The sequence below is a fragment of the Mastacembelus armatus genome, chromosome 17, assembly GCF_900324485.2.
Source record: "Mastacembelus armatus chromosome 17, fMasArm1.2, whole genome shotgun sequence".
In the NCBI taxonomy this organism is placed as follows: domain Eukaryota; kingdom Metazoa; phylum Chordata; class Actinopteri; order Synbranchiformes; family Mastacembelidae; genus Mastacembelus; species Mastacembelus armatus.
In genome coordinates, this window is record NC_046649.1 from 17,027,892 (window position 1) to 17,039,576 (window position 11,685).

The 11,685-nt window shown below is 37.5% G+C and overlaps 1 protein-coding gene across 1 annotated transcript; it reads left to right on the top strand.

The window, feature by feature from the left end:
* The first annotated feature begins 2,081 nt into the window (after nucleotides 1-2,081).
* Nucleotides 2,082-11,454, top strand: LOC113133734 (uncharacterized). Its single transcript, XM_026312586.1, has 25 exons — nucleotides 2,082-2,147; nucleotides 2,425-2,554; nucleotides 2,756-2,923; nucleotides 3,068-3,205; nucleotides 3,379-3,530; nucleotides 3,757-3,860; nucleotides 3,993-4,188; nucleotides 4,296-4,418; nucleotides 4,618-4,761; nucleotides 4,905-5,040; nucleotides 5,133-5,283; nucleotides 5,490-5,626; nucleotides 5,737-5,848; nucleotides 6,033-6,096; nucleotides 6,171-6,374; nucleotides 6,586-6,731; nucleotides 6,882-7,000; nucleotides 7,101-7,222; nucleotides 7,371-7,468; nucleotides 9,039-9,169; nucleotides 9,410-9,534; nucleotides 9,646-9,791; nucleotides 10,317-10,419; nucleotides 10,519-10,655; nucleotides 10,906-11,454. The coding sequence occupies exons 2-25, from the start codon at nucleotides 2,425-2,427 to the stop codon at nucleotides 11,018-11,020; spliced, it is 3,201 nt and encodes a 1,066-aa protein (XP_026168371.1). The 5' UTR covers nucleotides 2,082-2,147; the 3' UTR covers nucleotides 11,021-11,454.
* Nucleotides 11,455-11,685: the final 231 nt, after the last annotated feature.

An 11,685-nucleotide genomic window follows, 5' to 3' on the forward strand; every position in this document is an offset into this window, starting at 1 on the left:
ATTATGGGGTAACTTAAGTTAAGGACACAGGGTTAATACATTTTTTTCTTTCTCCCTTATTACTGTGTTATCATGGATAGATTGTAACCAAAAGTACTCACCCTAAAAGATACACACTCCCATACAGTAGGTGGCGGTATGCACCTTCAAAAGCTGGTTGCAACCTGCCAATATATATATATAGAAAGAGAAGGGTCTGACTTTCAGGTGTGTTAATCTGGAGAGCGGCTGGATACTAAATTATTCTTCAGGTAAGAAACTTCATTCATGAATTTAATTTTTAATATTAGTGATGGGCAGGTGAAGCCTCATGAAGCTCTTCCCTTGTAATTGTGTCGAAAAAGATTCAAAGTTTCAAGACTTCAATCTAATTGGTTGCCAATTGAAAATAGAGCTCCACAACGTAGCTATTACTGCTACCGGGTACTCATTCACTAACATTAGCCTTAGTTCACCTGTTTTTCGTCATTAACGACAAAACCGAAAAACGACTAATTTCGCATTTTTTCGTTTAGTAAAACTCTTGCTCTTCCTGGTATTGTTGTGTCTTTCCTTATGGGCTGTATGGGCGTACTAGCAATTAACGCTAGTCACCGAATTATTCCTGAGTGGACAGTCTGATTGGCGGGCTAGCCCAGTTACTATTAGTCAGACTGGTTGAGACTATGGGGTGTGTTTATACAGGGTGACGTGGAGTTTAGGACCCGCGAGAATGAAGCCAATTCAGTCGCCATTTTCGGCCGTTATGGTGTCGCCATGTCGCTTTTGTGGAGCCGGAAGTACCATATTTGGACAACAAGACAGACGAATACTGAGCCAATCAGCAGTGAGCTTGTTGAACGTACACGCCCCTGGAAAGAGCGGCTCCTACGGTCTGATCTGACATTAATTGTAAGGCGAAATATCAATATCTGTTAGATAGTAATGGGCAGGTGAAGCCTCATGAGGCTTTCCTTCTAATTATGTCGCAGAAGATTCAAGGCTTCAGTTTAACAGTGACATCTAGTGGCCATCTGAAGCCATAGCAACCTCTCAAGAGCGCGACTGAAACAGACAGTCGTGTCAATCTTATCAGCAATAAAAGTTCAGAAAAGACTGCGTGGTCGTTTTAATCTGCTAATGATTTGTTAAAGTCTATACGAAGAAGATTAGAGATCGTTCCTGCTGCAGCTTTGTAACCGATTATGGTGTTTGGATGAACACGAAACATCTTTCCTTTTGTTTAAAACCCCTAAAGATAATGGTTTATCAGTCATTGGGGGACTTGTATTGTAGTCGCCATCAAAATCGCCAAAAACCACCAAACTTACCAACATTCTCCAAATCTTTCTCCTCACAATCTAACTTTTTATATAGCTCGTGTAGCGCTAAAGAAATTAAAGCTGTCAATCAAACCAAGGACACGCATTGAAACGCCCAGAGCCAATGAAACGCAAAGTGAGGCAGCGATGACGGTGGTGTTTTGATACAAGCTCCCGAATCACCCTGTTTCAAGAAGAGTGACACAAGCTCCAAAGATCATTTGTATCTGTATCATTTGCCCATCACTAATAACAATTTAGCAGCTAGCTTAATATTCACGAACTGCAAACCATAAAAAGTGTTAACGCTAACCTTTTTATTTGAAATGACTGTAGTTCCTATTTCACTCCATTTTGGGGTTGCACATACACATATTTGGGTTGTGGCAGAGTTTTGCTCTCAAAATCATATTTGCTGAATAAAGACACGAATAACCTCCATGTTGGAGGATGTCACCTGGCCTTCAGTAGTTTACTAATATACTGATATTTGCATGTTTTTAAACAAGTGGCTATACAGGTGGAAATTTTAAAGTGTTTTAATAAAGTTTTATTACAGAGCAGTATGATGTTTTGATCAGACGCCTTGCAATTCAAAAACTAAGCTAAGGTGATTTGAAAATAACAACCTGGCATGTCTAATTTAACTAAGAAAATGTCTCTTCAGACTGTTAATAAAAGGGAGTGGAAACCAAACTACAGTTCAACATCGTTAAAGCTCCAGTTGTTTCCAAGCTGAGCAGTAACTTTCTAAATACTTAAGTTTCATTTTCAAGAAGCCACACCCTCAGCTTAGTAGAAAGCGATAGTACACAACAAGAGCAGCTGATTCAGATTCGTGCGAAGGTAACACGTCCCTTTAATTTCTTCTTTTAGGACAGATTCAATTCTGAAATGTCTTAAACCGTGCAGCTGATGAAATTTGCATATTGCAAGACAAGTTAGCCTAATGTGGGTGTTTCTTCAGGCTGCATACGTGGAAAGCTGGCATGGCAATTTGTTTTTGTTCTTTAGTACTGTAGATATTCTTTACTTGGAACATTTTTGACATTCCTTTTTTGATTTGTGAACTGTATTGAAGATAATATCATGAGTGAAAACATGTCTTAATGTCTTTGTTTAGATGGGTGCAATATTCAACCTGCTTCAGCAGTATAGACTGGAGTCTTACTACAATCAGTTTTACCAGTTGGGCGTAAAAGATGAAAGAGACTTCTTGGATGGCATAACAGAGGAGGATCTAAATAACATTGGTAAGAACAGTTTTAATGGGCTCTGTACAACATTTATATAATGGCTTTATCTGGGGTTAACCTAAAAACGTCTCTGCTGCCACCCAGTGGAAAACAGTTGAACTACAAAATATAAATCAGTTCATTGTATTTAAATAAATTTAGACATACTTTATAGTTGAAATACCATATTTGAAAGCGTGTATACCTTATTTTTTTAAGGTTTAAGTCATGTGGAAAAGAACCGTTTTTCAGCAATGAAAAACTTCATTCAAAGACTCGGAACTCCATTGCGCCAAGTTCAAACTGTGATGCCTGTGCAAAAATCAGTGGGATCATTCTGTCTACAGTACACGTACCCAAAGTGCCCTCAACCAAAACATATCAACGGTATGAAGAACACATCTTTCATGATTTATATCTCAGGCCTCTGGCTTGTTGATTGTACAGTAAGCTGAAACAAGATATATGTGCAGAATATGTATATATCCATATAAAACTGAACAGGTAACAGTGGGTCTTTTGAACTTGCAGATATGGATCCAGCACAAAACACAGTGGAATGTCTGATGTTGAGGATCTGTCATCTTGAAAATGTTGGCAACAACATAGGAGTCTGTCTCTATACAAATGATGGGATGCCCTTGACAGATGATCCTTTCTTCAACACATGTTGGTAGCACTGAACACATTTTAAAGTGGTGGTTATTAGATTTTGGCAACATTTTTTTTATTTGTTAGCAAATGATGATTGTTGATTTCTACATTTATATTTGTAGTTCCCAGCAGCCAGCTGCAGTCAGAGTAAAAGAAGTTAAAAACTCACTGGTTGTCTCTTCATGCAGGGTCTTTGAAAGACAGACATATTCCAAATGGAGCTGTCATCTATGCCATATTTACACCAAGGGAAAACCTGAAACAGGTTCCTCAACTACCAAAACAAAGAGCTGGTGAAACCTATGGAGACAGTGTGGTTCGATGCCACATCATGCTGAAGGTGTGTTTTCAACTATACTGATAGAACTATGATATTAGTAACTGAAAATTGTACGGTATTGTACAAATGGATATGTTTCATTTATGCTTTAAACACTGAAATTTCATGTTAACTTTTAGGATCACATTTACTACTATTTGTAACATGCTTTGATTCTTTTAATATACATGTACATTATGTAAAATAAAAGAAGTTCTCTAAAATCGATTTTCCTTATTTTATTTAGGGAGACTATGAGGTGACAGTGAACTTGGCAAGTGACAACATGACCAATCTGAGACTCAAACTGGCAGATGCAAGTGCAATCCCAACACATGTCCTTCATTACAAGTAATTGAAAATGGTCACACCGAGCAGTGATACTAAGTCTTGTGTTCTCTTCATTAACACATTTGGGTATCTTTTCTCCAACAGTGCTTAAAACTTGTACAGTACTCCTGTTGCTTCCTGTGCTTATTATAGCTGCAGAGGTCAGAAGTCTGGTGGTGGCACACTGCAGAGCTGTGGGATCTCTGAGGGGTCAACAGTTGCCTTTTCTTTGTCCTCGTTTTCTGATGAGACTTCATACAGTGAGACTGTCTTCATTAATGATGTTGAACCATCCGTGAAACAAACCCAGATTGGAATCAGTGTGTTCTTGTCTTCACTTTATGCTGTTGTAAGTTTTTAGTATTACATTATTAGTACTATGTGATATTTGTGATTTTCCTTCTGTGGATTAACCTTGTTTTGAAAGACTATTAATTCATTAATTTATTCTTCTAGAAATACCACTACAAACTGAAGAAACTGATTTCCTACATACGACTATTGACTGGCTGTAACCCTCTCGCCCAAAGTTTGTATCAGTTGCTCTGCAGGAATGAAACGCTAACACGCAATCAAAAGGTAATCGAAATGAAATGGTATTCTGATTTCTCTAATTTCATTTGCATTGCATGTTTTTATATAACTTTATAAACAGTTTGTTTTGGCCACAGCAGTAAAATTCAAATGTTGTGTATTGTTTATAGGAAAATATTTTTAGTATTAGAGTAAATGTAACCTTTGCATAGTGATGTGCCCGTTTCTTCTTCTTTTATTGTAGATTGCCATTGTTGAGGGCTTGTATATACTCTTCAGAGAGCTTTTGCCTCAGCGTGGATCACAACAAGGGGACAAAGTCATTGAGGACTTGGATGTATTTGAGAATTCTTTGTACTGCTGGGCACATCTCATATCAGAAGCAGAGGTATGACTAGTTTTAGAAATCCCTAATTCCTTATTTTTTGTGATTTTGTTTGGAAGATGCCATTCCTTTGAGCTCTTAGGTAAGGCATTTCTGAAAACATTAGAGAATAGTTCAACAGCTTCTGCTTTTCCTTATTTTAACAGAAACAGACATCACACTATGAAAACTATGCTCCAATCTCTCTTGCATCTGAAGATCGCAGTCGTTTCTGTGAACCAATCACAGTACCTGGACTACCAGGAGCCTTTGAACGAGCATGTGTTCTTCAAAAAATCAGAGGTCAAAGCTAAACATTGCAAGCATTCAAAATGATTTAGTGGTATAGGGTATGCTATAAGCTTGACTTTTTGTTGTTGTTGTTGATTGTTTAGATGGAGAGAAAATTCCAAACTGCACTGAAGAGAGTTTGCAAGAAACATCGTTACAGAGAGCTACTAACATTGAAAAAATCTTGCTCAGCTTGCCTCCATCGATCACAACATATCCTCTCTGGATTGATCATGACAAGACGACTGGTCAGAAGTATGTTTTACTTCTCACAAAACTGCTAACATCTGATATTTATTTTCTGTGGGTAATTAAAAGTTGTGGTTGTTGCTAGTATTAATATTTTTGCAGCAATAGATACGTAATGGGGAAAATGCCTAACACTATTAACAAGTGAGGCAGCAGTGAGAATAATTGTATGTGCTGCTTAAATGTCAGTGACCTGAACAGTTAAATGACAGTTTCCAGGTCAACATTCAGGGGACGTTTGGAAGTATGGTGGAAACACTGAAAGCTTTCCCTTGCCTCAATGTGACCCCACCTCTCCATCTGAAAGAGCTAGGACAGAGTGACGGTCGCCTTGTTCTGCTGAGTGAAGGTACTCCATCACAATCTAGAGACCACTTTTTAATCAGATGTCATGTTTCAGACAGCATTGTTTTCTTGATGGTTTCAAACTCCTTTTTTCCGGTGTATTGTCTTTGTCAGACAACCTTGGTATTTGTCTGTATAAAGACAAAGGAGCCGCTGATATCATCAATGTGCACGATTGTCTGGATGGCGAAGTAAAAAGGGTGGATGTGAATGTATTAGCAGCCAAGTGAGTACCTGAACTTTACAGCCTGTATAGAAACAAGCAGTCAACATGCGAAATAAAAGAAGTGGATTGTTGTTTGTTTTACAGTTCTTTAGGGTAGTGTACAAATCAGTTATTTTTAGGAATACATCATGTCCAGCGTATGGATTTGTTTTATATAGTGCAACATTGTTGACCTTTAACACAGGATTGGAGACCGTAGAGATGACCAGTCATTTGTCACAACCAGGACCCCAAAAGAGGCCATACTGGTAAACACTTTCTGTTCTTTGTTTCAGCATTTTGTAAAGAGATGTCTGATAAATTGACACCTATATTTCAATAGGTGTTGATAGATACAAGCTCCTCCATGGAAGAAGAGTGCTACAAACGTGCAAAAATAAAGAAAATGAACGCAGTGAAAGAGCTCTTTGACAACTTTGCAACGAGGAGCATGGCTTATGATTTCCATCATGTTATCAGCCTTGTGAAGTTTGACTCCATGGTGAAAACTCTTCACACATTTACCGAAAATCTGGAAAAGTTCAAAGTAAGCATACAAATCCTAACCCTGCTGTATGTTGGCGTGGTTAGATTTGCCCTACACATCAAAAATGTATCTTGAGCATACAAGGGTGTATTTCTAGAGCAAATCTTGTACTCAATTTTTAATTTTATATATATATATATATATATATATATATTTTTTTTTTTTTTTTTCACTCAGAATTTTGAAAGATTCTTCATTTTTGCATTTTTAGGAGCATGTACGTAGCCTTGAACCAAATGGATGCACTCTGCTGTATGACGCACTACGACGTGGGGTGTGTGAGTTGGAAAAGGTCAAGACAAAGTTCCCAGATTGTAGACTACGGATCATGTGTCTCACTGATGGAAATGATTCTGGGTAAATTTCTGCCAACTACCAACTTCATGAAGTGTTTTCCCTTTATTATTTTTGGAGAAAGACACTTCATGAGCCTTAGTCACACAGCTTGTCATTCATTAATAAATATAGATTCTGATATGATATATCTTTATTTTAATATTTCAATAGATCTTCAATAGAGCCAGTTGCTGTTACAATCAAACTGCTCAAATCTAACATCACTGTGGATTCAATCCTTCTTGGAGATGTGGAGAACAATATGCTGCATGGAATCAGCAATGCAACAGGTACGGCTTTATTTTAAGTTCAGTATAAAGATGAAATTCTAGCTGTACAGATATGCAGATATTTGTTAATCTCTCGACCACACATTCATATTGCTTCCAGGCGGTTGCTGTTTCAAACCAAAGACGACCAAAGAAGGTCTGAGGCTCTTTGAGATCGAGACAGTTCTGTCTTTGGAGCAAAGAAAACCCAAGAAAAAACTTGACCCATCTTCCATCAGTGAGGTCAGTTGCAGTGTCACCATTTCTGTTGGAAATGTCTGAAATGTTATTGGAAAAACATCACAGTTCATTTAAAAAAGAAAAAAAAAAAAACTGTGATCGTTGTGTATTGTCATGTTGAGGTAATGAATTGTTCCCTGTTATGTTGTAGCATACTTTAACAAGCATCTTTGCCACTCATGAGTATGATGAATATCCAGAGACGTCCATGCCGAGCCAGATTAATGGCAAAGTGACAGTGACAGAGAGGTGAGTGACAGACCCAACCAGCTTCTGAACATTGATAACAGACCTAGTCAAGTACACAGGGTGTCCGCGGATCCTTAAAAAGTCTTAAAAAGTCTTAAATTCCATATTATAAAACTAAGGCCTTAATTAGCATTAAAATGTCTTAAATTCGCGTTTCAAAGGTCTTAAAATGAAATCTAACCGACCTCATAAGGAAGATTTTATTTGAAAGCCTTTCGCGTATTTGTTATGCAGAACGAAATAGGCGGAACCAACTAAAATACGCGTTTGAGGGGAGTTTACACATGCTTTCCGGCAGCTGCGTGAACTGCGGGAAAGTTTCAGCATTAGTCTTTTGCCATGGGTAAATTTAATGACAATTGGTTACAAAACCCTAATTTTGCGCCGTGGTTAAGTCCAGTTAGTGGCAACGTGTTTGAGGTCCGGTGCAGGCTGTGCAAAAAAAAAAAAAAAGTAAAACTCGGAACAATGGGTATGAAAGCTTTGGAGACCCACATGTGGTGTGAATAAGACAAAGTGACTGCGGAAGGCTGTCAGAAAACACCTGGCATTTTATTTTTGTTTTACTCAATAAATCAAACGGTGTGTAAACAGTTTATATCAATAAACAGTGTGTTATGGTAATTGGTTGTATTGTGGGATGTTTTATTTTATTTCTACAAAATTGGTCTTAAATTTCATTCAGCGTGGTATTAAAAAGGTCTTAAAAAGTCTTAAATCTAGCTCTTAGAAACCTGCAGATACCCTGAGTACAGCTGTGGTGACTATAATCCATGTTACTGACCACGTTTTGACATATTTTCAGGTTTTACCTGAATTGAGTTTATAACTGGTGATGTTATTAACTGTGATGGACTGGTGACCTCTTCAGGGTGTAGCCCTGTCTTTCACCCATAGAGAGCTGGGATAGGCTCCAGCAGGTCCCTGTGACCCTAAATGGGCATAAGTGGGTATAAATAATAGATGACTGGTATTGATTAAATGAGATACAGTTACCACAGATGGAGAGTGTTGAAATATATAACCTGTCACCTTTACCATAAGTTTGACTATATCCTGTTATAGTGCCTTAAGTACTTTTCTGTTATTTTGTTAAGCAGGTAAATACAAACATTTCTAATTGGGGCAAATGCTAGACTACACTATCAGCAGTTTCTCGAGAGTCCCAGTGGATCGACTAAAATTTGACTGACAGACTACTAAAAGCAGAAGTTCTTTTTATATTTGAGAAGGAAGGACCAGACAATAATAAAATAATGTTAAAATAGTTGTAGATTCATCAGCCAATTGTTGCAGTTCTCGAGCTGGAAACACAAAATTCAGTTCTGATGCAAAACTTCTACATTCCATGGTTCAGGAACAGCGATCCAAAGAGTAAGGTTTTTCACAAATGTCTGCATAGTGCTGCTATTGTGAATCATTGGGTACATAAACCTAATTATTGTCCTTTAACACCATTGAGTTTTGAAATATCCCACACAGGATTCTCTGGTTTTTGTGATGTCTTAACAGTAAAAGTCACAGAACCTTTTAAGATTCCATTATAAACATTAAACATTTTTCAACCTAGTGCTCTGAAAAAGAAAGTTTGGAAGAATGGGCTTTTCATGGAGAAGGACAAACGTATCCTGGAGGAGCTGAAGAGCCTGCATTGTGACCCACATGCTTTCTTCAGAGTCTTTCCATCAGAATCAGACATCAGTAAGTGGCATGATCTCACATAACCAGCTTTTGCTCTTACAAGGCTGTAATTTACCTGAACTGCATTATTTGATACACCCACATTGGATACAGATGAATGCTCATGAAAAACACCTTAATTTATCAAACTGTAATCCTCATTACCCGCTGGACAGTGTGGAACTAGCTATGATGTACTGCCCACACAGTTTCTTGAAATCATAAATTTTTGTCTTGATAAAGATGTTTTAATCTTTTCAGCATTCTGGAGGATTCTCATGCAAGGCCCTCCTGACACACCGTACGAGAAAGGAGTGTTTGAGCTGTACTCTCAGTTTGGTCCAGACTACCCAGTGAAGCCTCCAGTTGTTCGCTTTGTCACACAAGTATCCTGTCAAAATGCAAACAACTGTAAAGATTTTTTTTTGTGTATCTAAATAATGTTATATGGTGGCAGGTTAAATGATTGTGCCCAGATTTTCTTAACAGAATGGCAGGTGTACCACTGCAATGTTAACACCGTGGGCCGGATTTGCCACAACATATTTGACCGCAACTACAATGCCCACATCACCATGAGAGAGATCCTTGATGCAGTGTATGGACTAATGATCATCCCTGAGCCTGACGATCCACTGGACAGGTGAAATTCATGATGTTCATAAATTTGTTGGTTTCAAATCCAATACTCATATTTTCGCATGATGTTTCATATGTTGCAAATGTTCTTGATCCATTGCAGTGCGTAGTCTGAAGATGGTCTGAAAATGGTATTAGTAGTAATTTGTTGGTTCACTTATGATTTTAATTGGATAAAATGTTCATTTTTATAACTTTTTTTTTTTTTTACTTTCCAAGTTCCCAGTTTTCTAATAGTTAAGTTCCAAATATAGCCACACAAGCAATGGAAAAACACACTATGATACATTAAAAATATAATATAATGGATAATGCAACATATTACTATAATTAGTACAGGATTGGACATAACAGCTACACCTTCACAATTTTGTAGAAAATACTCTTCAAGGAAAATTTTGTGATGCCTATCATGTTTACCTTTTTTCCACTTTGTCCCATGTTCCAAACAACAGTAACCACATGCAGTTTTGTCAGTGTAATGAGATATTTAAAGTATTTGACTTGTGTATTGAATTTTTTTTGGAAGCATTTTGGCTGAAGAGTTCCTGACCAGTAGAGAAACATATGAACAAGAAGCCAAGAGACACACTGAGGAAATGGCAGGAAAGTCAATGGATGACATGGAGAAGGTGATGAATCTAGCATATTTCTGAACTGTATAAAATTTGAAATGTCATGTAGGTTTTATATGAGCATACTGTATTATTTGTCTTTTCTGTGATTTAAAGGAATTGGTGGATTCGGTGGGGCAGTTTATACCCAAACACCTCATCTGTCCTCTCACCAAGAAGATGTTTGTCGATCCTGTGAAAACAATATATGGCACTGTGTATGAACGCAAGGCCATTGAGGAACATCTCAAAAAGTGAGTTCATGTAGAACTGGAAGCATTTTTGCTTTTAGCTCATTTGAAGTCCACATGAAGCAACATGCTTCCATCCAAAATGTGCACTTCTGCATCTTTCAAAGGTCAGCATTTGGTTTCCAGGGTGTTACATAAACAACAAATACATGCAGGTTAAGCTCTGGCAGCAAGAAGTCCATTGTCACCCTAATACAACAGCCCTTAGCGTTGCCACGTACAGTATTCCTACAGCTGGTTTTCTCTTCTACAGGCACCGGTATGAGCCCATGGCTGGCCCAGGACATGAGCTTGAATTTAGTGACCTGAGAACAGACTGGGACATGAAGAAAATGGTGATGGATCATCGAACTCGTCAGATTCAGTAAAACTGTACCAAAACAAACCGGTTGAGGCCATGTGGGTATAGTTTTACATCACTGAAGAAAAGGGAAATTAATTAGTTAATTAGTTATGTTTTTCTATGAAATTTCGTTAAGTTTCAGGTTTGTTATGTGATATGTTACATACTTTTAGACACAATATTTTATATTAGGGGTAGAGTGTTTGTTCATTGTAGCCTGTATATGTTCAACTTATACTGAGGTTGTTAGGGGTGCAGGGCTCACACTATCTTACAAACCTGAAACAGTTTACCTACAGTTACAAAAGGTTTTGCACTCGGACTCTGAAAATGTATTTAATAAGAACTAGATAAGCCTGTTTGTATAAGTTTTATCTTCTGTAATTGTTCTGCAGTTTGTATTCATTTATTAGATCATTTAGTAATACATTCACAATAAAGTTTTTACTGAATATAAGAGTACATTTTTGATTATTGTAAGCAATCTCTTTTGTCCAGTCATGAGGACCACAGGGAGAGTGGTAGCAGTTTTGGTTTTTCTGCTGTCTCAACAGTTTTATTTGGCTTATTCTCTAAGTTGTTTTTATTGGTCACTTTCATAGCATGAAGCGGAGCTTTTTCACAAAAGCAATAACGTTAATGCAAAGCGTTAGCTAGGATTTCAACTTATACACAAGTACTGATGTTTTA